This window comes from Camponotus vicinus, unplaced genomic scaffold, assembly GCF_025532165.1.
Source record: "Camponotus vicinus isolate PSW18456_S1 unplaced genomic scaffold, iyCamVici1.0 SCAF_7, whole genome shotgun sequence".
Classification (NCBI taxonomy): Eukaryota; Metazoa; Arthropoda; class Insecta; order Hymenoptera; family Formicidae; genus Camponotus; species Camponotus vicinus.
Genome location: NW_028141979.1, coordinates 18,327,658 through 18,352,098, shown reverse-complemented (window position 1 = coordinate 18,352,098; position 24,441 = coordinate 18,327,658). Strand labels below are relative to the sequence as shown.

Sequence of the window (24,441 nt, the reverse complement as noted above, 5' to 3'; positions counted from 1 at the left end):
AATTGTCCTTAGACAGTGGCTCAATTCGAGTTCCGTTTATCGCTGTTCCCGACATATTTCACTAAAGTCTAGTCTTATCACGTCCACGAACACGCGGTAACGCTAACCTGAAAACTCGAATGAATACTTTTGATCTTATTTATTACATTAATCTGGGCCCATAACCTGTTGAGACGGCAGTCAGGTCAAAAGAAATTATCTAGGTAATTAGACTATATGAATATATTTATTCAATTAATGAGATGCAGACGGATTTAGCTTATTACAAGACCAATGTGATTTATCACGTGCGCACTTGATAACGAACGATATAAGAGAGAAAGCGGAAAAAGGAAATAACGGGGGCACTCGGATATACACCGAGCCGTCATGTGACCGAAAGGCGCACGCACAAGGCGGGCATATTGCAGCGCGATAATTTAAATTTAATTCTTAACAGTTCTTTTATTCTATTTATTTATATTATCTAATAAAGCATTTTTTATTAAAAATTGTAGTTCTTATTCCTGTTTATTGCGTGATTTTTCTAATACTTTTTTAATATTTGTAGGCATACAGGATTTAAATACATTAATAACACAAATATCTGATAAAATGAAAGGTTTTGTATTTATTTTCTGTCTTATAAATATTTTTTGGTATTGTTTAATCAATATTATTGATTTTTTCAGACCATTTTCGAAAAAATATATGTAGCTGTAACTGGTGTTTCATTAGAAATACAAGAGCTGAACGTTCGTTTAAAAGAAATAGAAAAACAAAATAATCATAACATAAGCCTGAAGCTTTGGATATATCAAATACGCAGCGATCTTTCCCGCTTAAAACTATTAATGAGGTTATAGCTTTTGAAAACAGTTTGTCACAAAATGCAGATGAGTATAACAAATTTGTAAGTTTAATTAGGGATTTAATCATTTCAATGCAAGTTTCATCTAAATAGATCGATAAAAATTATATTATCGATATGTTTTATTTCTAAGAAATAAATTATATACCCACTAATATGGAATTTAAACCAGAAATTTTTAAATGATTACGTAATCCTTTCCAGGATGACTGTTTGGCAATTTCATTAGAAAATAAAGTGCGATATATACGAATTAAATTTTCTTTAGCGGATCTTCCGCCTATGCGAGATATATACAGCATCTTTAGAATTCTTTTAAATCTTTTAAATCTCTAGAATTCTTTTAAATCTTTAGAAAAGAATTCTAGAGATTTAAAAGATTTAAAAGAATTCTAAAGATGCTGTATATATCTCGCATAGGCGGAAGATCCGCTAAAGAAAATTTAATTCGTATATATCGCACTTTATTTTCTAATGAAATTGCCAAACAGTCATCCTGGAAAGGATTATGTAATCATTTTAAAATTTCTGGTTTAAATTCCATATTAGTGGGTATACAAGGTATAATATTTTTTTTTATACTTACAAAATACCATATTTAATTCATATTTAATTCATATTTAAAATTTCTGTAATAATTTAGCAACAATTTCGAGTCGATATCAATTCACAAACAAAGAATTTGAAGATATCACCAAAGAATGGTTTCGCCAAGGTGCTCAGAGACTTAGCAGACAAAAGGATGATACCCAAGAAATAAATTCGCAAGCTACTTAAATGTCCTAGAAATTTTGAAATTTATATATAATTTAATATTTCTATTATAATTTTTTTTTAATATTGCCTTATGTTAGATTCCTGATTAACAGAACAAAATTATTCTTTTTTTAACAAATTTTTCGATTTTAAATGGTTTTAAATACTTCTGTTTTATAGAACTTCGTGTTCTAAAATCATAGTCTATACTGTTCTTTTTTTTATTATAACTTATATTCTTAACGATATTATGACTTGAGTTCTCACAACGATATTATTTGAATTAAATATTTCTTTTAGCAGAATTAGTAGACTTATGTATTTTGATATTTTTTAATTTTCTTCTGAGAATTTTTTTCAAAAATCATAAAAAATTATGTTATTATTTCTTTCAAATATAATTCAAGAATTATTTGCGTTTTTATGTTTATAATAGATTATAATATTCTTTATCTTAAATTAGATTTATGCAGTACAGAATATTGTGGTAATGTTGCAATATCAAATCGTTACATGACAATATCGTTATATAAGATTGTAATTTGTTTAACAATTTATCAAATTAAAGAATTGTTCAAGAAATCAACTTTTTATTGTATTTTATATACATATCCGTATCATTATATAAACGATTTTAAAATACAAATATATATTAATAAATATATATTAAGTATCTTAATTTTTTAATTAATGAAAAGCAAACCAATATTTTAATCATCGATAATTATGTACATATATCATTTTAGTAATCAATTTAAGAATTAGGGGAGGAATAGATTTATTCTGATTTTCAGTAAATATACAATGATTTTTGCAGCGTATAATTACTTATTTGCAAGAATCAATATAAATTTACTAAAAGTGGATAATCGATTCTTAAAAAGATTACTAAAATGATATATACTTATCAATGATTAAAATAAAAAGATTTTGTAACATTTATGTAATTTTTAGATGAATATATCAACAATACTATGCTGTATATAATATGAAACAAAGATCTAAATAATTTAGATGTTTGTTACGTTATTTTGTTACGTATTATATACAGCTTGATGTTGCTATATATTGACTTAAAAATTACCTAAAAAAGATAAAACAGTTACCAGAACAACGAATATTTGTTCTTTAAATGTTATGTAAATGTTACAAAACAGTGTTTGTTATAGTTATGTAATTTTAAATCTAAATTTTAGGTATTTGTTACGTATTATATACAGCATAATGTTGCTGACATTTTGACATAAACATTATCTAAAAATGACGTAAAGGTAATCAGAACAGCGAACATCTGTTCTGTAAATGTTGTGTAAAAATCACAGATCAGTATTTATTGGGTTATTTTGTAGTGGCAATTATATATTTAAAGTTACGAGGGTGATTTGAAAAGTCCGTGCATAAATGAAAACTACTTAATTTTTCGGGATAAACCTTTTTTATTTTTCAACGTAGTCTCCTTTTAGGCTTATAGACTGTTCTTCCGAATGTGACCCATCGATTTGAGCATCGTCCGTGTAGGAATTTAAAAAGTGATCAAAAACAAACAGGAAAAAAATAATTTTGGCCACAGCAAGTGTCGTGTTAATTTTTTTTCATATGTATTAAAATTTCAATATGCATAAAAGGTTAGACCTCATCGAACTTATTGCTACTTAAATATGTTGTAGAGGAGGGTTTTCTGAGTAATTCTATGCAAGAAATAAGTGGGGGATAGTATTGGTTTAGAAGATACAACAAATTGAAGTTTTTATATATTTTGCAAAAGATACTTATATAAATGTCAGAAACGTATGTGTATGCACACACACACACGGGAGGGTGCAAGGGGGCTTTTGGCTCTTTTCTCGCATCTTTCCCGGCGGTAGGGGACGCATTGCGAAGAGTTCAATCACAATGGATATATGCTGTAAGTTGTAAAGCGAGGTCCACCTTGCCTACCGGCGGGGTGGGGGCCGAAGGCCCCCCCCTTGCACCCCCCGCGTGTGTGTATGTGTACATATACATTTGTGATATTTTTTAATTGTATTAAATTGTATTAAATTCTATATAAATTTAAATTGTATTAAATGTATTTAGGCGAGGTCTGACCTTTTATGCACATTTACCGAAAAGTCAATTGTTACATAATTTCACATAGATTTGTAACTTTCTATGCAAAGTGAAGTGTATCCCGCATCACAAACACGGTTTGGGTTAGGTTATATCTTCTGAAAGTGGAGCCCCCCGCAGGGGAGCGGAACATACTGTACCTACGCATGTACTTCCTAAGATGAAGCACAATTTACTCTTAATGGAGGTCAAAATTAAGTGAACTTTACTTCATCTTGGAAAGTACATACGTGGACAGTGTGTTCCGCCCCCCTGCGAGGGGCTCCACTTTCAGGAGGTTAATTTGTAAAATTTTAATACATATGAAAAAAAATTAACACGACACTTGCCGTGGTTAAAATAATTTTTTTTCTGTTTGTTTTTGATCACTTTTTAAGTTCCTACAAGGACGATGTTCAAATCGATGGGTCACATTCGGAACAATATCCGGCTTATATACTTTATCCAACGCTGCTCCAGTTTGTTGATCCCTTTCGAATAATAGGATTGGTCCAACTCTGCAAAATAGGCATTCGTTTCCGCAATCACCTCCTCATTTAATAAAAATAAAATCTCCTTCTCACCAGCTCACTCCTCTGGAATTATGGTCGCAAAATTGATGGAGTTAAGGTTCCAACTAGTTCCGCATCTCCCCTATTCTCCAGTTTTGGCTCCCTCGGATTATTATTTCTTCATATTGGGGAACAAATAATAATCCGAGGGAGCCAAAACTGGAGAATAGGGGAGATGCGGAACTAGTTGGAACCTTAACTCCATCAATTTTGCGACCATAATTCCAGAGGAGTGAGCTGATGCGTTGTCGTGATGGAAAAAGACTTTTTTGTGGCCAATCGTGGACGTTTTTCTTGCAGCTCGGTTTTCAAGCAGTCCAATAACGATGAATAATATGCATCTGTAATAGTTTTACCCTTTTCCATACAGTCGAGGAGGATTATTCCTTGCGAATCCCAAAAGACAGGGCGTCCAGAACGTTTAGCGTCACTTGTGCTCATATGGCCACTCCGAAAATTTTGAAACCACTTATAAACTGTTCTAATCGAGGTGCAGATTCACCATAATGTTTATCAAGCTTCTCTTTAGTCTCCTGAGGCGATTTGCCTTTCATAAAATAATGTTTGATCAACACACGAAATTCTCTTTCATCCATTTTAGAAATCACTCGACTTCCTCGATTCAAACGAACACCAAACACAGAGAAATAGATCGATCTGGCTGAAACTTGGTATGTGTTCTACCAAGAGATGCTACTAACTGAAAATAATCTCGATACACACCATTGTGCCATCTCTCTGACTTTGCACAGACTTTTCAAACCATCCTCGTATTATTACTACGCACAAAGTTATTATTATCAACATTATAACTACTAAAATAGAAATTTCAACTATAACTTTTTACTATGCAATTATAGTTGGCGCTTTTTTCAATATATTTTTTATGTATAATTTGACATATGTTTATCATGTATATTATGACAATGTCTAAATAATCTACTATCATATGTTATAAATTTTGTTTTTTACGTACAATGTCAATATAAAATTTATTTTAGTCTATGGATTAATATTTTTAGGAATTTCTTATATTACATTCTTATATAACTTATAATTTATATGTGCGCATATATCTTTATATATCTGATAATATCGATCTTATTATCTATATCTTTAAAAACATATTCATATTAGTCAATGTCCAATTTTCGAAATGTTCCCGAAACTCCGAATAGATCGTCCGGATTTATTACAGAATTTGATCGGAGAGATTCGTTGACTTTAACTTTTTCTTGCTCCAGGAACCATTCTCTTCGTTCCATCAATTTTGCTTTCCACATATCTGAAACAAGAAATTTGGATATTCTTCAATATATTTTTTACATTCTAAATATATGTATATTAAAAATATTTATTTGTATATAATAAAAATATATTATAAATGTATACAGGGTGTTCGGAAATTAAAATCGACAAATTTTCAGAGATTGTCGGGGGCACCATAAGAATCATTTTTTGCAAATGAACCTGAGGTCGGAAACGTGTCATTACATCGCTACGGCATACGGAGTGTTCGAAAGAGTCGGGACCTCGAAATATCACAAAAAATAGAAGTTTTACAAAAAATTGTTTCAAACAAAAGTTGTAGAGTGTAAAAAGGTCTACTTACTGGCGCCATGTGTTTGACCTTGTATGGCCTTACCAAGGTCACGACAAGGCCACCTTGAATTTTTGAAATGGAACTCTCCACTTTTTATTGCATATTCTTGTAGCCCTTCTCGAGACCTTTTTAAAGCACTAATTTTACCAACTTTAAGTAAGCCGTTTCGAAGTTATTGAAGTTATAAAGTTTTTTCCTGATAAGTCGACGACTGTAGCTATCGTATTATTATCTGCGAATGAAGGTAGAAGTGGTAAATGATGGTGGATCTACTTTTATAACTGACCGATGCGTATGATATTTTGGGCCATTTTTTATTACAGACATTCGTGCAAATAAAAACCTTCATTTTTTTGTAGACTTGAGTTTGTACTCCAAACAGTACTGTTGTGCACTGTTGTTAAAGCACGTACCCGATTGAAATCATCAGGCACCGATCTTGCCTTCATCGGCTGGATCAGCCACCGATCTTGCCATGGTTGGCTAGATCATCTTCCAATCTAGGAATCGAATTTGTGTTTGGATCTCTTGCCTTCGTGGGCGAGACATTTTACCATGAAAAGCTCGATAACTTCGAAACGGCTTACTTAAAGTTGGTAAAATTAGTGCTTTGAAAAGGTCTCGAGAAGGGCAACAAGAATATGCAATAAAAAGTGAAGGGTTCCATTTCAAAAATTCAAGGTGGCCTTGTCGTGACCTTGGCAACGCCATCAACACATGGCGCCAGTAAATAGACCTTTTTACACCCTACAACTTTTGTTTGAAACAATTTTTTGTAAAACTTCTATTTTTTGTGATATTTCGAGGTCCCGACTCTTTCGAACACTCCGTATGCCGTAGCAATGTAATGACACGTTTCCGACCTCAGGTTCATTTACAAAAAATGATTCTTATGGTGCCCCCGAATCTCTGAAAATTTGTCAGTTGATTTCCGAACACCCTGTATATACAGGGTGATTCAACACAACCTGATGTCTTTGAAATATGATATTCTTGAACGAATTCTAAGACTATTTTTCCTCTTGAAAAATTTTGTCCAAAGCTTAATTTTTGAGTTATAATAGAAAATAGTTGGCTACTCATGAGTCCGATACAACGGGCAGGCAGGGACGGCGCAACGCGTCACGAGACAAATGCTCTCCCGTTTCCCCAGTCAATTTTATTGCACAATATTTGATCCTTTGAAATGTATTAAATTATTATTGTAGTTTTTCTACACAATATTTAACAATATTGTGTAATCCCCAGAAAGAAATAAAATTCGTCAATTTTCTTGAAGATAAGAATATTTAATCAAATTGCGATTACTATTTCGTTTTTCATTCGTCCATTTCCAGTTTATTTGTTACTTTATGTAATTTCGCGTTTGAATATTTTATTCTTAAGCGTTACGTTATAACCCTCCTAGACGGTAATAATATTGTTAAATATTGTGTAGAAACTGCAATAATAATTTAATACACTTCAAAGGATCAAATATTGTGCAATAAAATTGACTGTCTGAGGAAACGGGAGAGCATTTGTCTCGTGACGCGTTGCGCCGTCCCTGCCTGCCCGTTGTATCGGACTCGTGAGTAGCCAACTATTTTCTATTATAACTCAAAAATTAAGCTTTGGACAAAATTTTTCAAGAGGAAAAATAGTCTTAGAATTCGTTCAAGAATATCATATTTCAAAGACATCAGGTTGTTTTGAATCACCCTGTATGTACAGGGTGTCTGATAACTTTTCGCAATCCCGAAGCAGGAATGTAGATTGGCTCAAATTAAGAAGGGAAGTCCTCTTCTGTTTTGCAATTTTTGCAACAATTATTGAAAAATTAATAAAAGAAGGTCGGCGATCTGTGTGAGTAGAAGTGTGCAGCGACGAGAGGTCGTCCCAATGTAACCTTATACTAGGCGCGCGGCAAAGCGGTGGGCAGGACTTACTCACCAACGTAACGCTGAAGCGTCGCAAGCCGCCATCATATTTTGGAGAGCGTTCCACCTGCCATTTCCCCGCGCGCCTAGTATCAAGTTACAGTGGACGGCCTTTCTCGCCGCGCCCATTCACGAATTGGCTGATCTTTTTTAATTAATATCTCGAAATTTTACATGGTTGTTTGCAAAATGGTATAGGACTTTTCAGTTCAGTTTAGCGAGCTCTACTTGTGGTTTGTACAGAGTAGATCATTTTAATCAATACACGCGAATATCTTGAAAAGGAGAAGTTTTTTCAAAAAATGTTTTCAACAAAAGTTTTATGGCTTTGAGGGAGAAAAATAATGACATTACTAATTTAATTGTAGATGGCGCCACTTTAGAGATTTTATCATGGAGGCCATGTTTTTAAATGAAGTCGATTTTTTCTTCGAAATAAAAGTTATAGCTGGTAATGATACGAATTCAACGGTTTTTTATTTTTTGAAATTGGATGATTTTTCACTGAGATACAGCGTTTTAAAATTTAAGTGAAAAACTTCCACGCCCATACAGTGTGCGTATTTTGTAATTCCAAACCGCCCTCTATTTATGTCTGTTGTTCCTATCCATTATTTGAACTGGTTCTATTTGATGGTCAACTAGTTCCAGACCGGTTGACATTATTTTTTGATATTTTTGAGAAAAAATATGTAATTGTTAATTGCAAATTATATATTTTTTCTCCGAAACAATTGTGTTTTCTTTACACTAATCGATTTCTCACATTATATTTTGCATAAAAATATTAAGGTAAGATAATCGAGAAATGAATATTTTACAAGATATTTTATTTTTACGGTTTATGTAAAATTAAGAAATAATTTCAAGCCTCATAACTCGAAAAGTACTTAATGAAAAAATACTTCATTATAGTGTTTTGGAAAGCTCTCAAGATGAGCTGCAAGAATATATAATAATATATTAATATATATATATATATAGTATATATATATAATAATATACATATAATAAAAAGCAGTTCCATTTAAAAAATTAAAGGTGACCTTCACGTGACTCTCCAAGGTCAAACTAATGACACCACCTTATGTCCTCGTCGAAACCATATAACTTTTGTCTAAAATATTTTTTCGTATCTTTTAGACTTTACGAGATATTTCGATGGGAAAAGTTAAAATGGAACACCTTGTGTGTGTGTGTGTGTGTGTGTGTGTGTGTGTATACAGGGTTTACCAAAAGTGTGGAAACCCCTTAATATTTCGAAAAATACACATTTAAAAAAAAATGTTTCATACAAAAGTTATAGGGTTTTATGTGGCGCATTACACAGCAACATTATTATGACCTCGAATAGCGTTGTCAAGGTTATGTGAAGGTCACATCCAAGTTTTTAAATGGGACACCCTATATACTTTTGCATATTCTTGTAGCTTATCTCGAGAGCTTTCCAAAACACTATAATTAAGTTAGTTTTCATTAAGTACTTTCCGAGTTATGAGGCTTGAAATCATTTCTTAATTTTACATAAACCATAAAATATCTAGTAAAATATTCATTTTTCGATTATCTTACCTTAATACTTTTATGTACAAAATAATGAAAGGAATCAATTGGTGTAAAGAAAAAACAACTATGTTTTTTCTTTACACCAATTGATTCCTTTCATTATTTTGTACATAAAAGTATTAAGGTAAGATAATCGAAAAATGAATATTTTACTAGATATTTTATGGTTTATGTAAAATTAAGAAATGATTTCAAGCCTCATAACTCGGAAAGTACTTAATGAAAACTAACTTAATTATAGTGTTTTGAAAAGCTCTCGAGATAAGCTACAAGAATAAGCAAAAGCATATAGGGTGTCCCATTTAAAAAGTTGGAGGTGACCTTCACATAACCTTGACAACGCTATTCGAGGTCATAATAATGTTGCTGTGTAATGCGCCACATAGAACCCTATAACTTTTGTATGAAACATTTTTTTTTTAAATGCGTATTTTTCGATATATTAAAGGGTTTCCTCACTTTTGGTAAACCCTGTATATATATATATATATATATATATATATATATATATATAAAAATTAATTTTCACATTTTGTTTTAAATATTAAAAATCAAAAGTCATTGATAAAATCACATTTTTTAAAATTGTATTTTTCTCGTAAAGAATATTGTACCTGATAGAATATCCAGTGATGGTTGTTCACCGCCATATTCTTCTGGTAAAAGAGATCTTGGTATAATCCCGTATAATGATTCTATTCCAGATGTATAAATATGTATCTAAAATATTATAATTATAATTATTTCAATCCATATACATGTGAAATATAAAAATTCAAATTTTCAATTTATATTCAGTTAACATACTCGTTTAACAAGTTTTGCTTTCATTATTGATTTAACTATTGTCATTAAGACATCAATAAAACTTGGTGCATTTATCAAATGAACTGCTTTGAGTCTTGTACCGTATGCTTCCTATAAATAAATTGAATAATAAAAATTATTAAAATTTTTGCAAAATATATATTATATTAGGAGTATAACTAAGTTCCCGCCGCTCATAATTAAATGGCTCCAGCTGCAAATGTAGTGGTTAGGCATTTGTCAGTAAAATTGAGTGCGCAAAGATTCATTTTTTGTGAAAGAGATATTTTTTGAATCGATTTAAAATGAAACGTGATAAGTTGTTTTTTCGATATGTACTTCTTCACTACTTTGATTTAAATAAAACTGCAGCTGAAGCTCATCGATTGATTTCTGAAACAGTCACGACTGATCGCTACCAATAACAATTATACCGATTGATTGATGAATTGATGCGAAAAATGTCAGTAATCAACGTAAAGTGATTTTCTTTTTTATGACAACGCGCGACCTCATGTTGCAAGAATCGTAAAAGAAACACTATTGGAACTCGAATGCGAAGTTCTCCCGCACCAGCCTATTCTCCAGACTTGACCCCATCGGATTATCACCTTTCCCAATCAATGCAACACGTGCTCGCCCATACACACTTCTCTAATTACGAAGAAATGCAAAAATGCACCGATCAATGGATTGCTTTAAAGAACAAGTCGTTCTATCGTCGCGGAATTCAACTTTTGCAAAAAAGATGGGAAAAAGTCATAGAAAACAATAGATTATATTTTGATTAATATATTAATTCATTTTTTTGAAATAAATACTTTTTTCGAGTAAAAAAACGGCGGAAACTTAGTTATACATCTAATATACAGGGTGACCCATTTTAACTTAGGCAGCCAAATAACTCGAAAAATAAGCAAGATAGAGAAAAATGTTTTAGACAAAAGTTGTATGGTTTCGAGGGGGCCATAAGATGGTATCATTGGTTTGACCTTGAAGAGTCATTTGAAGGTCACGTGAAGGTCACTTCAATTTTTTTAAATGGAATACCCTATATATTTTTGTACATTCTTGTAGCTTATTTCGAGAGCTTTCCAAAACACTATAATTAAGTACCTTTCCGTTAAGTACTTTTTGAGTTATGATGCTTGAAATAATTTCTTAATTTTACATAAACCGTAAAATATCTTGTAAAATATTCATTTTTCGATTATCTTACCTTAATACTTTTATGTACAAAATAATGAGAGGAATCAATTGGTGTAAAGAAAACACATAGTTGTTTTTAAGAAAAAATATGGAATTGTTAATTGCAAATTATATATTTTTTCTTCAAAACAACTATGTGTTTTCTTTACACCAGTTGATTCCTCTCATTATTTTGTACGTAAAAGTATTAAGGTAAGATAATCGAAAAATGAATATTTTACAAAATATTTTACGGTTTATGTAAAATTAAGAAATTATTTCAAGCCTCATAACTCAAAAAGTACTTAACGAAAATGTACTTAATTATAGTGTTTTGGAAAGCTCTCGAGATGAGCTACAAGAATGTACAAAAATATATAGGATGTTCCATTTAAAAAAATTGAAGTGACCTTCACGTGACCTTCAAATGACTCTTCAAGGTCAAACCAATGATACCATCTTATGGCCCCCTCGAAACCATACAACTTTTGTCTAAAACATTTTTCTCTATCTTGCTTATTTTTCGAGTTATTTGGCTGCCTAAGTTAAAATGGGTCACCCTGTATATAAGAAATAAATATAAAAAATAATCGTTTTTCTTAAATACCAGAATAGTATCAACTTTTTTTATTGCAATTGGTGTAAATTTCAATATATGACCGAAAGTTAAATTAGTACAGTCAAAAATGATAATATCAGAATTAACTATATCTTCCTCTATACGCATCTCGATTATCATGGTGTAATACCTGCAATATTAAAAAATAGCATGCTTTTATTTATTTTATCTTGATATTTTTTTTAGAAAGATAGATAAAAACATGCATGATATTTATTTTCGGATATATGTGTATATAGGTACATACAGGGTGTCTCTGAATGGTCTGTACAAACTTTGTGAATAAGTTCCAGGGACCTAAACAAGCAGAAAATGTCCCATAAACATGGGGTCGGAAACGCTTGCTTCTGGAGTTACGATGGTTCGAAGTTTTCCTGCAATAGCTGGAGAAATTATCACGTCAAATCGCATAGGTGTTACAAAACTGTGTTTATTTATTTCCTCGGTTTTGCCACGGACATAACAGGACAGTACACTTGCTATAGCAAATGCTCGAAATGGCCTCCGTTAGATTCCAAGGAAGCCTGCGCACGTCGCCGCATTGTCTGACGAACGGAGGCTATTTCGAGCATTTGCTATAACAAGTGTACTGTCCTGTTATGTCCGTGGTAAAGCCGAGGAAATAAATAAACACAGTTTTGTAACACCTATGCGATTTGACGTGATAATTTCTCCAGCTATTGCAGGAAAACTTCGAACCGTCGTAACTCCAGAAGCAAGCGTTTCCGACCCCATGTTTATGGGACATTTTCTGCTTGTTTAGGTCCCTGGAACTTATTCGCAAAGTTTGTACAGACCATTCAGGGACACCCTGTATACAAGGTGTACCTAAATTGATTATAAATATTTTAATGACAAATTCTTTGTAACATTTTAAGACGAAAATTCTAATATGGAAATGCCGAGATTGTAATAGTTTTCAAATGCGAAAACTTTAAAGATTACGAATGACATAGAGTTTCGCGGGCTCAGAGGTGGCAAAATTGTCAGTGATAAAGGCACTTTCATAAATTAGATGCCTTCGACATTAGTGAAATTATTATAAAAAAATGTCAAGATTTTCATTAAAAATCTATTTCTATTTATCCATAATAAATCATAACAGTTTAAGTATAATAAGTATAATAAGTATAACAGTTTAAGTATAATAAGTATAATAATAAGAACAAAGTATTTATATAAAATCTTTATAAAATTAAAATTTATCTTATTATATTAATGTTGTTTGTCTGTTTGTTGTATTGTGTATATATAATACTGTAGTATTTACATTTTACATATACTATGTTTAACTTGTAAATATACGTACTTTATATATTCATATACATCAAAAATAGAATTGTCAGAATGTATTAACCGGAAAAAAATTATTCTAAAATTTTCCGGTGTTAATTTTGGTAGAGGTAACCATTGCCTGAAATAAATAAATAAATATTTGTAAAAATATCTCTCACATGAGTTCTCTTTTTCTCTCTTTACTTTTTTTCTTCATGTAAAATCGAGTTAAGTGATTGAACAAAGACAACTATATACATATAATTATGTATGTACATTTGTACTTATATGTGGTAAAACTGCTGTTTAGGGGACCCAGCCCGAATGACCTTGACCTTGACATATATTGTCAAAGTCACTGTCCTGAGTAACATCCAAAAGGTTTTAGCCGTCGCTCGTTGTTTATTAAAAAGTTATTAACAAAAGAATTTTACAATTTTAATGCTTTTTATCTCCGAAAATATTAATTTGAGAAAAAAATTTTTAAGCAGAAAATAAAGCCGCTGAAAAACTATAAAAAAGTTATATGCATTTTTTTCATAAACCTACTATTTTAGCTATTATATAAAAAAATAATTATTTTAAATACATTTAATACAATTTAAATTTATATAGAATTTAATACAATTTAATACAATTAAAATATATCACAAATGTATGTGTACACACACACACGCGCGCCCGTGCGCGCGGGGGTGGTGCAAGGGGGCCTTTGGCCCCCCCTCCCGCAACCACCCCGCCGGTAGGGGACGCATTGCGAAGAGTTCAATCACAATGGATATATGCTGTAAGTTGTAAAGCGAGGTCCACCTTGCCTACCGGCGGAGTGGTTGCGGGAGTGGGGCCAAAGGCCCCCTTGCACCCCCCGCATGTGTGTGTGTGTGTGTACACATACATTTATGATATTTTTTAATTGTATTAAATTGTATTAAATTCTATATAAATTTAAATTGTTTACCTTTTTTTATTTACCCTTAATTTGCCTTTTTTTGCGTTTTTCTTTACGTTTATTCACGTTTATAACTTTCAACGCGACAAGAGGTCTGTTATTGGTGTCTGAAAATTAAGTTCCATTTATAAAACTTCTTTTGTTAATAACTTTTTAATAAACAACGAGCGACGGCTAAAACCTCCTGCACGTTACTCAGGACATTGACCTTGACAACATATATCAAGGTCAAGGTCATTCGGGCTGGTTCCCCTAAACAGCAGTTTTACCTTATATGTATATCATTATACTATTGTATCAAATTGTTATTAATTTTTAATGATATAAGATGTATTACATTTAAAGTATCATTAAAATATATGGTAATTATTTACTTATACGGACCACCTCCCGATTTCAATAAATCTCACATATGTTATCAAGATAATCACTCTGAGTAATGTTGTGAAGGTTTTAGTCGGCGGTCATTGTTTATTAAAAGATATAAACAAAAGAAGTTTCATAAGTTCATTAATACATTTATCGAAAGAAAAGTCAATTGTTGCATAATTTCACATAGATTTGTAACTTTCTATGCAAAGTGAAGTGTATCCCGCAAGTGTATCACAAACACGGGTTGGGTTAGGTTATATCTTCTGAAAGTGGAGCCCTCGCAGGGAGGCGGAACATACTGTACCTACGCATGTACTTCCTAAGATGAAGCAAAATTTACTCTTAATGGAGGTCAAGATTAAGTGAACTTTGCTTCAGAAGATATAATCCTAGTAGCACACTTTATCGCAGCAATATTGGCTAACAATATATATCCAATATTTCCCATGTTAGTCCAATATTGCAAAGTAGACGCGATTTCATTTTGAGCCAATATTGAATTGTAATATTGGACGAATATATTATTTTCATCTTTAACCAAGATTGGCTAATTATACATACCCAAATATTTTTACATTGGATATAGATCAGTTTCTAATATATGACGGAATTCGCCATCAAAAAAAGAAATTAACCGTCTGTGGTTAATTTATGGAACTCTGGAGCTCCTCGCAAAAGTTAGAGGAGGTGCGGCTATAATAGACCGCACTCTTTGACTGATAAGTCGTGACTCGTGGGACCTGTGCCGCGGCCTTATATACTGCTTTAGATGGAGTCCCACTTTTGGGTTAGGTGTTTTCTTTTTCACCACCTAGTGGCGACGCGCGAAGCTCACATATAATGTGTGAACGTGCAATATTGGCACACATTTACACTTCATAACCAATATTGTATTATAATAGATGCAATCATATTGGCAACACATTTATATTTATTTAGTAGCCAATATTGGTCATCATGGGCACTGCAATATTGGCAGAACACTTGCATTTTGTTAACAACCAATATTAGTTTTACATTGGGAAATATTGGCCAAGACATTTCCAATATAATCAATATTAAGCTAAGGTATACCAATATTTTGCCAATGTTTTGTGCTATTAGGGAACCCAACTCAACCCGTGATGCGGGATACACTTCACTTTGCATAGAAAGTTACAAATATAACATTTTTCGCGCACAAATAGTGTAATAACTCATCATATTTTGTTGTTAAAGCGAGAAACTCGTAGAACTTCATGTTAACTGTACAACAATCTGTCTTGTACTAACTCATCTTTTCTTATAAATATTTTCAAAGTCATAAAAAATATCAAAAACAGAAGCCTACCATTGTTCCACTACCTGATTTCAATATAAGAAAGGTAAACAATGTCAAACGACAACATAGTTTATATACGGTGTCATAAAATTACATATTATTCATTAGACATTTTTCATGTTTATAACTTTTTAATAAATAATGACCGCCGACTAAAATCTTCACAACATTACTCAGATGATCTTGATAACATATGTGAGAATTATTGAAATCGCGAGGTGGTCCGTATAAGTAAATAATTACCAAATATATTATGCAAGAATCCGATATTAATTCTGAAGTATTATTAAAGACTTACATTATTGTAGTTGCTTGAATCACACAGTCGGCCAATGGATCACGAGTGGTGTAAACCTCCGGAATCAGATTACGAAGAGTATAATGCAAATCCAAGCGTTTCTTGGCTTTTTCTAAGTTAAATTTTGCACTATAAATGTAGAACTTTAATCGTTGTTCAGAGATATCTATGAAGTATAAAATAATGTTGGTTATTATAGACGCTAAGATTCCATAATGAAAGAAATTATAAATAAATATAAATAAGTTGAAAGCTTACTCTATATTTGCCAATGTACTTTACAAATATGTAACATATTAATTTTGTCAATTATTAATAATTATGTTACATCCGGTGGACTCCACGATTCTTTTCTTTCCTCGAAACGATTTCGTGGAAGAAAGAAATTAAGGATCGACCTGCATTCGAAATGCAAAGCGATTCTTCTTAGGAATAAAGATAGCGCTTAGAAGAACGCAACCTAACCCGCGGGTATCGCCATTAAACTTTAACAAATCTAATACTGAGAATGGCTAGTCGAGATAGCGTTAACAAAACTCGAAATAAATTCGTGAATTGTTATGAGAAACTCTAACTGTCCCGTATCTATTGGTACGGCTTTATATTCGAAGCCTCTCTATCTAAAGAAATCTTAAAATAAAGATCTGGTTCTCGGGAAGATTGTCAAAATCTAAACATACAGCAATATTCTTGAAATTGATAGTGCACGTGCGCTCGTTCGACAGGCCACCCTCGAGCGTTCTCCGAATCGCCAAATCGCCAAGCGATAAGATAATCAGCTCACTCCCACTCTCTACTGGATGGAGCTAAGTCTCGAGCCAAAGGGCTTAACCAATTAAAATCTTAAGAGACCCCTCTCCTTTTAAAAAATCAAGCTCCTTGACCTTAGGAAGGGAGTAATAGAAATCATTTCATTCGCCTAAAAAGATTCCCCACCATCCAGAAGGAAGGAGGAGTAAAATCCTTAAAACTCGCGAGCCGAAGACGCGGACACACTTCAGTTCACAATTCATAGAACACAGTTCATTTTAAAGAAATTACGACACCTCTTTCGTGCAGCACAGAGTATCTGTTTAAATTCAATCATTGTCAATAAGTAAGTGAAGTGAGTGAGGTGAACTTTGGATCAACTGAGCATTCCACTCATCTTCAACCAACAGCCACCCACCTGCGCTTCCAGCTCCGGTCGGATTAAATTTCTTTTTCAACACCTTGCAACGCTCACAATAAGTAGTAAGTTTAAATTTCTCTCTCAGTTCCTATTTCTCTTTCCCATTCGACTGGCGATATCAAAAACGATCTTTAAGTAATTAAAGAGTTTGAACTATAGATCCTTAAAATAATAAAAATTTAATCAATAATACTCTCGATCAGTTAGAATTTCATAATAACCATCAATAGTAATTTATCGTTAACAATTCAATTCCCTTTCCATATAACTCTTATCTATTCGTTGCGGATTTCAGAATTGGAATTCACGAATATTCCTCCTATCTATTCGTTGCGGATTTCAGAATTGGAATTCACGAATATTACTCTTATCTATTCGTTGCGGATTTCAGAATTGGAATTCACGAATATTCCTCCTATCTATTCGTTGCGGATTTCAGAATTGGAATTCACGAATATTACTCTTATCTATTCGTTGCGGATTTCAGAATTGGAATTCACGAATATTCCTCCTATCTATTCGTTGCGGATTTCAGAATTGGAATTCACGAATATTCCTCCTATCTATTCGTTGCGGATTTCAGAATTAGAATTCACGAATATTCCTCCTATCTATTCGTTGCGGATTTCAGAATTGGAATTCACGAATACTTCCCCAAAGACTCTCCAAAGATTCTTTACAGCAATCTATCCCATTAGTTCCCTTTAATTTTCTTCTCGATATAAATATATATATAAATATATATATATATATATATATATATATATATATATAATTGCTTCTTCAAATTGTGATCGGATATATTTCAAATGAAAGGATTGAACGATAAATAAACCTTGAAGATCGTTTCTTGATAGAGACCTAATATACCTGATCGATCATCTATCTTCATCAATAATTACCGTATCTAAATCGCGTATCTTAAATTTTACTAGTGTCGCCTCATAATTCGCGGTCAAACAATAGGCGTTGGCGGAATCGCCGGAACAAACGGTTAAGAGAAGGGCTGGCTCAAGCTATCGGCGGTCCAGTAAATCGTTCGACCACTAGTATAGACAGTAATAAACTCAACACTAACACACACCCTCCTAACCCCTCTTCCTCATCCCTTATCCCGAATTATTCTCCAATCTCGTCCCCAGGGCATTCCTCGACCTCCCCCGGTACACCTGTTCCGGGCCCCGCGCCTTCGCCTGGTTCACCCCCCAGATCTCGTACCCCGCTCCCACCAGAACTTTCTCCTTCCCCGTCTACCCTTGTATTTGAACCCTCTCCTTTGCCTTCTCCCGAACCCCCTCGTTCCCCCTCACCTCCTGTCCGGGAGCGTACTCTTCCCATACCTGTTATCACCCTCGACTCAGATCCTCCTTCCCCTTCCACCTCCTCAGAATTTTCTGAATTCGGCGAGGCTCTGGGAGATTTTGCGAGAGATCTTCCCGACCTCGAAGAGGATTCCAACCCCTTCGACTTCCCTCCCGATCCCCCGTCGGGACCTCCTAACAGTCCCGAAACTCCTGAACCTCCCCCTTCTCACCCTCTAGGTTATTTCCTATCCCAGTTTCCCCTCATCGACTTCCCCATTCCCGAAGGATCTTTTCGCGTGGGCCCCGGTCCTGTGGACCGTAATTACATGGTATCTCCCTGGCTCCCACCTTCCATTAGGAGTTCCTATACAAGCCCTGTGGAAGAAATTCCCTCCGTCCACTATCCAATTTGCAAATCTTTAACCCTTAGTCCTCTCCCCTTTAACTTTATAATACATATGTTTAAATAGAAAAATTGAAATAAAATTAATTTTGTAATAATCCAGCCAAGATAAATTACCTGAAGATTAGACTTCCCACCTTTTATCCTGGCTGACGTCCTCCGAACCAATGTAACACCCGCGGAAATTCCCTCACATATACAAAACAACACACAAAAACATTTTTTTTTTCAATTATATTTAGATTAGACCATTCTGATCACTGACCTGTGCCAGGCCCCTGACAGTGCGCTCGACCCGATCTATACACACGCCCGATAAGTGTGTCACCGGGTAAGTAGGTTGCATCCTTCCAGATGGCCCGACCTTTCAAGGGTCTGGACGTAACAATTAAATAATTAAACGCGTAATAGTTATGAGAAAGATAATGTGAAATAATCAACATTGTGAAAATTATGCAAAAGTTATATACTTAAATTATTCATACTACTTATAATAAAAATTAATATTTACGTTTATACTTGGTAAATGTTTATTTTAGGTTACATAACACGAAAAATTTTCATTTTGACATATATTGTAGAGGACATTCTTAAGTAATACACTATTTGAATTTTACGACGGTCTCTCTTCGTTTCTGAGATGGCATTTTGAAATTTCATACTTATTTGTATTGTTTTTTCATTATTTATGTGTTTATATTTCTTTAACATTATGGCAGAATTATATCTCCTACACGATCTATAAGATAAATATAATTTAACAAACTATAAAAATTGTGCGCTTTTTATTTTACCTAAACTTTGAATAAGTGTTTATATATAACTTTTTTCGTTTTGTAAAGTACATATGTGGACACCGTGGGTTCCGCCCCCTTTCGGGGAGGACACTAGAAGATATAGCCTAACCTAACCTGTGTCTGAAGTGTAGGATATACTTGGTTTCGTATGAAAAGTTGCAAACTTGCGTAAAGCTATATGAACCATGTGAAGCGAGATATATTTCATACGTCGGACATGGATTGGATTAGTCTTTTCTGAGGGTGCAGGGGCTCCGCCCCTCCTCCGCCTACGCGTTTACTTAAAGAGTAAATGTAAACAAAAAAATATAAACACTTTCCAGATAAATTTGTAATGTTCTCCGTAGAGGGGGCGGAACCCACGGTGTCCATGCATGTACTCTGCAAGACGAACCAAAGTTACATACAAATATATATTCTATTAAATATATTTCTTCTTGAATGTACACGCACCGGCAGAAATAGTGTCCCGGTATGCTTGTGTTAACGTTCACTGACGTCACACTCACACAAGTGAAGCGCGCATGTACGTGGGCCGGGCAGCGAAGGAGATAGTGGGGATAAAGTGGGAGGCGTTCCGATGTTGCGTCCTTCGCACACAGCATAAAAGCACAGTATATACAGTAGCGCAACTCTCCCGATTTTGTGTAGCATAAAATGGAATGCGCATGCGCGAAGTCAGCGAGTATACTAGTACTGCCATCTGTACTTTCCTCTCATTCTCTCCTTTGGTTTTCGTTCTCTTTCTAACACATTATAATATGTAATATAAATTAAATTCAATAAAACTTGAATATATGTACATAAAGAAATTGTGAAAAATATAATACAAAATATATAATGCAAATATATATAAAAAATAGTACATATGACATGATGTGAATATTAATTAACTATTTTATATGTCATATACAACTGATAGCAGAAAAGATATATACTCATAATACTCACATATAATTTATAATATATTTACATATTAATACTTATATATATAATTTTTAATATATTTATATATTAATTGTACATACGTATATTTTATATATATATTCAAAAACTTAAAATTAAAAAAAAAACATTTAGATTAAGACTACAATCACTTAAATTTTATTATATAAAATATATATATTTATGAGCAAAATGAATAAAAAAACAAGAAATATATATTTGTTAATAATATATATTTATTTATAAACAGTTGTATTTCGTTAAAAATATTTATTTCACAAACAGAAATAATCTTGAAATTAAACTTTTTCTTTCTCAAATCAATCATCTGACCATACCTCAGCTACTCGATCCACCTCAGCATGAATCAGAAAGAGAAAATGAGAGAGTAGAAGAATAGAAACAAGAAAATGTTTTACATTCAATTAAAATACAAATGTGAAATACGTTATAACATATATGTTATATAAACGTTTGATGTTTATATGATGTAAACATCAAACGTTTATATGACATATATGTTATAACGTATTTCACACATTTGTATTTTAATTGAATGTAAAACACTTTCTTGTTTCTCTTCTTCTACTCTCTCATTCTCTCTTTCTGATTCATGCTGAGGTGGACCGAGTAGCTGAGGTATGGTCAGATGATTTGAGAGAGAAAAGGTTTAGTTTCAAGATTATGTCTGTTTGTGAAATAAATATTTTTAACGAAATACAACTGTTTATAAATAAATATATATTATTAACAAATATATATTTCTTGTTTTTTTATTCATTTTGCTCATAAATATATATATTTTATATAATAAAATTTAAGTGATTGTAGTCTCGATCTAAATGTTTTTTTTTTAATTTTAAGTTTTTGAATATATATATAAAATATACGTATGTACAATTAATATATAAATATATTAAAAATTATATATATAAGTATTAATATGTAAATATATTATAAATTATATATGAGTATTATGAGTATATATCTTTTCTGCTATCAGTTATATATGACATAAAATGGTTAATTAATATTCACATCATGTCATATATACTATTTTTTATATATATTTGCATTATATATTTTGTATTATATTTTTTACAATTTCTTTATGTACATATATTCAAGTTTTATTGAATTTAATTTATATTACATATTATAATGTGTTAGAAAGAGAACGAAAACCAAAGGAGAGAATGAGAGGAAAGTACAGATGGCAGTACTAGTATACTCGCTGACTTCGCGCATGCGCATTCCATTTTATGCTACACAAACTTCAAAGGTGCCGACAGGGAGTTGCGCTACTGTATATACTGTGATAAAAGCGAGAGAGAAAGCATTACAAGACGTGATACCGAGTTAGAGGTGTCCAATAGCCGTCTCTCTCACTCGACGCTCGAACGAGAGAGTGCGAGCGAGATAGCTATACACTGCGCTATTTCTATACGTGTCTCTTGCGCTCTATCGATATGCATACTTTTCTTTTCTTTCTTTAAGAAATGCGACTTAACCGCAGGCACTAAAGGTCGACATTCATTTTATTAAATTAAATAATTAAATTATATAAAAAGATAAAATTTAATGAATAAATTCTTGGCTCACATACGTGCGCGCTTCGCGTGTGTACGTTTGACGTCGACCGTCCACACATACATACCGGGACACCATTCCTGCCGGTGCGTGTACCTTTGATGTTGGCGTGGGTAAAAATGAACTGCACATGCGCGGACTTGGTAAGTAACCAATCATGGCAGTGACTTTCTGTCTCGCTTGCTCTCTCTTTCTCTCTCTTTCTAATCTATTATATACACACTATACAGGACGAGACATCTGATATCGGAATACACTACACTGAGTGACTGATCTGAAATTGTATATTTATATGTTATCAGTTATCAGTATAGTGTATGTTCCGATGTCAGATGTTTCGCCTTGTATAGTGTGTGTATAATTGGTTAGAAAGAGAGAGAAAGAGAGAACAAGCGAGACAGAAGGTCACTGCCGTAATTGGTTACCTACCAAGTCCGCGCATGTGCAGTTCATTTTTACCCACGCTGAAATTGCCAGAGTTGCACTACTGTATATACTGTGCTTGTATATTGAGTTGTCATCGATTACATTCGACAAAAATAAAAGGGTAAGAACTTTAAACTTAAAGGGTAAACTTCGTTTACTTTAAGGTTGAAAAAAGTTTCATTTTTGAAGTTGCTTCTAAAAGTTTCATTTTGAAAGTTGTTTCTAATAGATTTTGATGTGCTGATTACGAATTTCGTTACGACCTCGAAAATGTTAAGTTTTTGAGATATTCTAACTTAAAGGTACAAAAAATGAGGCATTTCCAAAGATCTATATAATCTATAACAATTTTTTTCAGCATTCGCATTAGCGTCACATTAAAGTTCTTATCCTTTCCAATGCATATTCGATTGCTATAATCCAACTTTTTTCGTTGAAATAGAGCAAACTGAATTTTCCTGTTTTTCAATACAAGAGGGTACAGCGTTAAACTTGAACGTTGAATCTTTTTTTTCTCAAGACAACCTTTTCGAGATATTTAGAAATCCTTCTATTTTCTCTAATTAATTTAATAGAATGACTATCTTCTTAATTAATAGAATGAATGCCGACCTTAAGTGCACGCGATTAAGCCGCATTTTTTAAAGAAAAAAAAGTATACATATCGATACTAGAGCGCATGAGACACGTATAACAGTGATGCCAGAATGCCCACGCGAGCAACACGCAACCATAGTGGAGGGGATGACGCGCGCAGGCGCAAACCGCGTACCGTGAGAGCCGACGCTTCGGCTAGCTTCGGATAGTAAAGGAGGATACAGAAATATTGTTTTCTGCCTCCTTCTCACTTTCCACAGTCGGCGACGAGGCAATGCTTCTCGTTCTAGTTGCCTTTGGCCTCTCGCTTTATTTAATACGCGTAACCGCGTTAAATGTTTTTACAGCCTTTTTGTATTAATTATTATGTATTATTGTATTATATATTATGTATCCTTTATGCAGGGTGTCCCAAAAGTCCTGGAACGGTCGAATATTTCATAAACTATGCACTTCAGAAAGAAATGTTTCAGACAAAAGTTGTATGGCTTGAAGGAGGCCATAAGATGGTGTCATTGGTTTGACTTTGAAAAGTCGTTTGAAGGTAACGTGAAGGTCACCTTCAATTTTTTAAATGGAACCACCTATTTTTTATTAAATATTCTTGTAGCTTATATTGAGAGCTTTTCAAAACACTATAATTAAGTTAGTTTTCATTAAGTAATTTCCGAGTTATGAGGCTTGAAATCATTTCTTAATTTTACATAAACCGTAAAATATCTTGTAAAATATTCATTTTTCGATTATCTTACCTTAATACTTTTACGTACAAAATAATGAGAGGAATCAATTGGTGTAAAGAAAACACATAATTCTTTCGAAAAAAAAATGTAATTGTTAATTGCAAATTACATTTTTTTTAACGTTAAGGTAAGATAATCGAAATATGAATATTTTACAAGATAATTTACGGTTTATGCAAAATTAAGAAATAATTTCAAGCCTTATAACTCAAAAAGCACTTGAGGGAAAAATATTTTATTATAGTGTTTTGGAAAACTCTCGAGATAAGCTACAAGAATATG

The 24,441-nt window shown here is 32.8% G+C and overlaps 1 protein-coding gene across 1 annotated transcript in view; it reads right to left on the bottom strand.

The window, feature by feature from the left end:
* Positions 1-5,293: 5,293 nt before the first annotated feature.
* Positions 5,294-24,441, bottom strand: part of LOC145974828 (alpha-tocopherol transfer protein-like) — a 36,113-nt gene continuing 16,965 nt past the window's right edge. Inside the window, exons 2-7 of the mRNA XM_083104870.1 lie at positions 16,184-16,349; positions 13,278-13,382; positions 11,957-12,098; positions 10,162-10,272; positions 9,969-10,074; positions 5,294-5,551 (exon numbers count right to left, since the gene is read on the bottom strand). Coding sequence (XP_082960996.1) covers positions 5,400-5,551; positions 9,969-10,074; positions 10,162-10,272; positions 11,957-12,098; positions 13,278-13,382; positions 16,184-16,349 — 782 coding nt within the window. The 3' untranslated portion in view covers positions 5,294-5,399. The remainder of the gene's footprint in view (positions 5,552-9,968; positions 10,075-10,161; positions 10,273-11,956; positions 12,099-13,277; positions 13,383-16,183; positions 16,350-24,441) is intronic.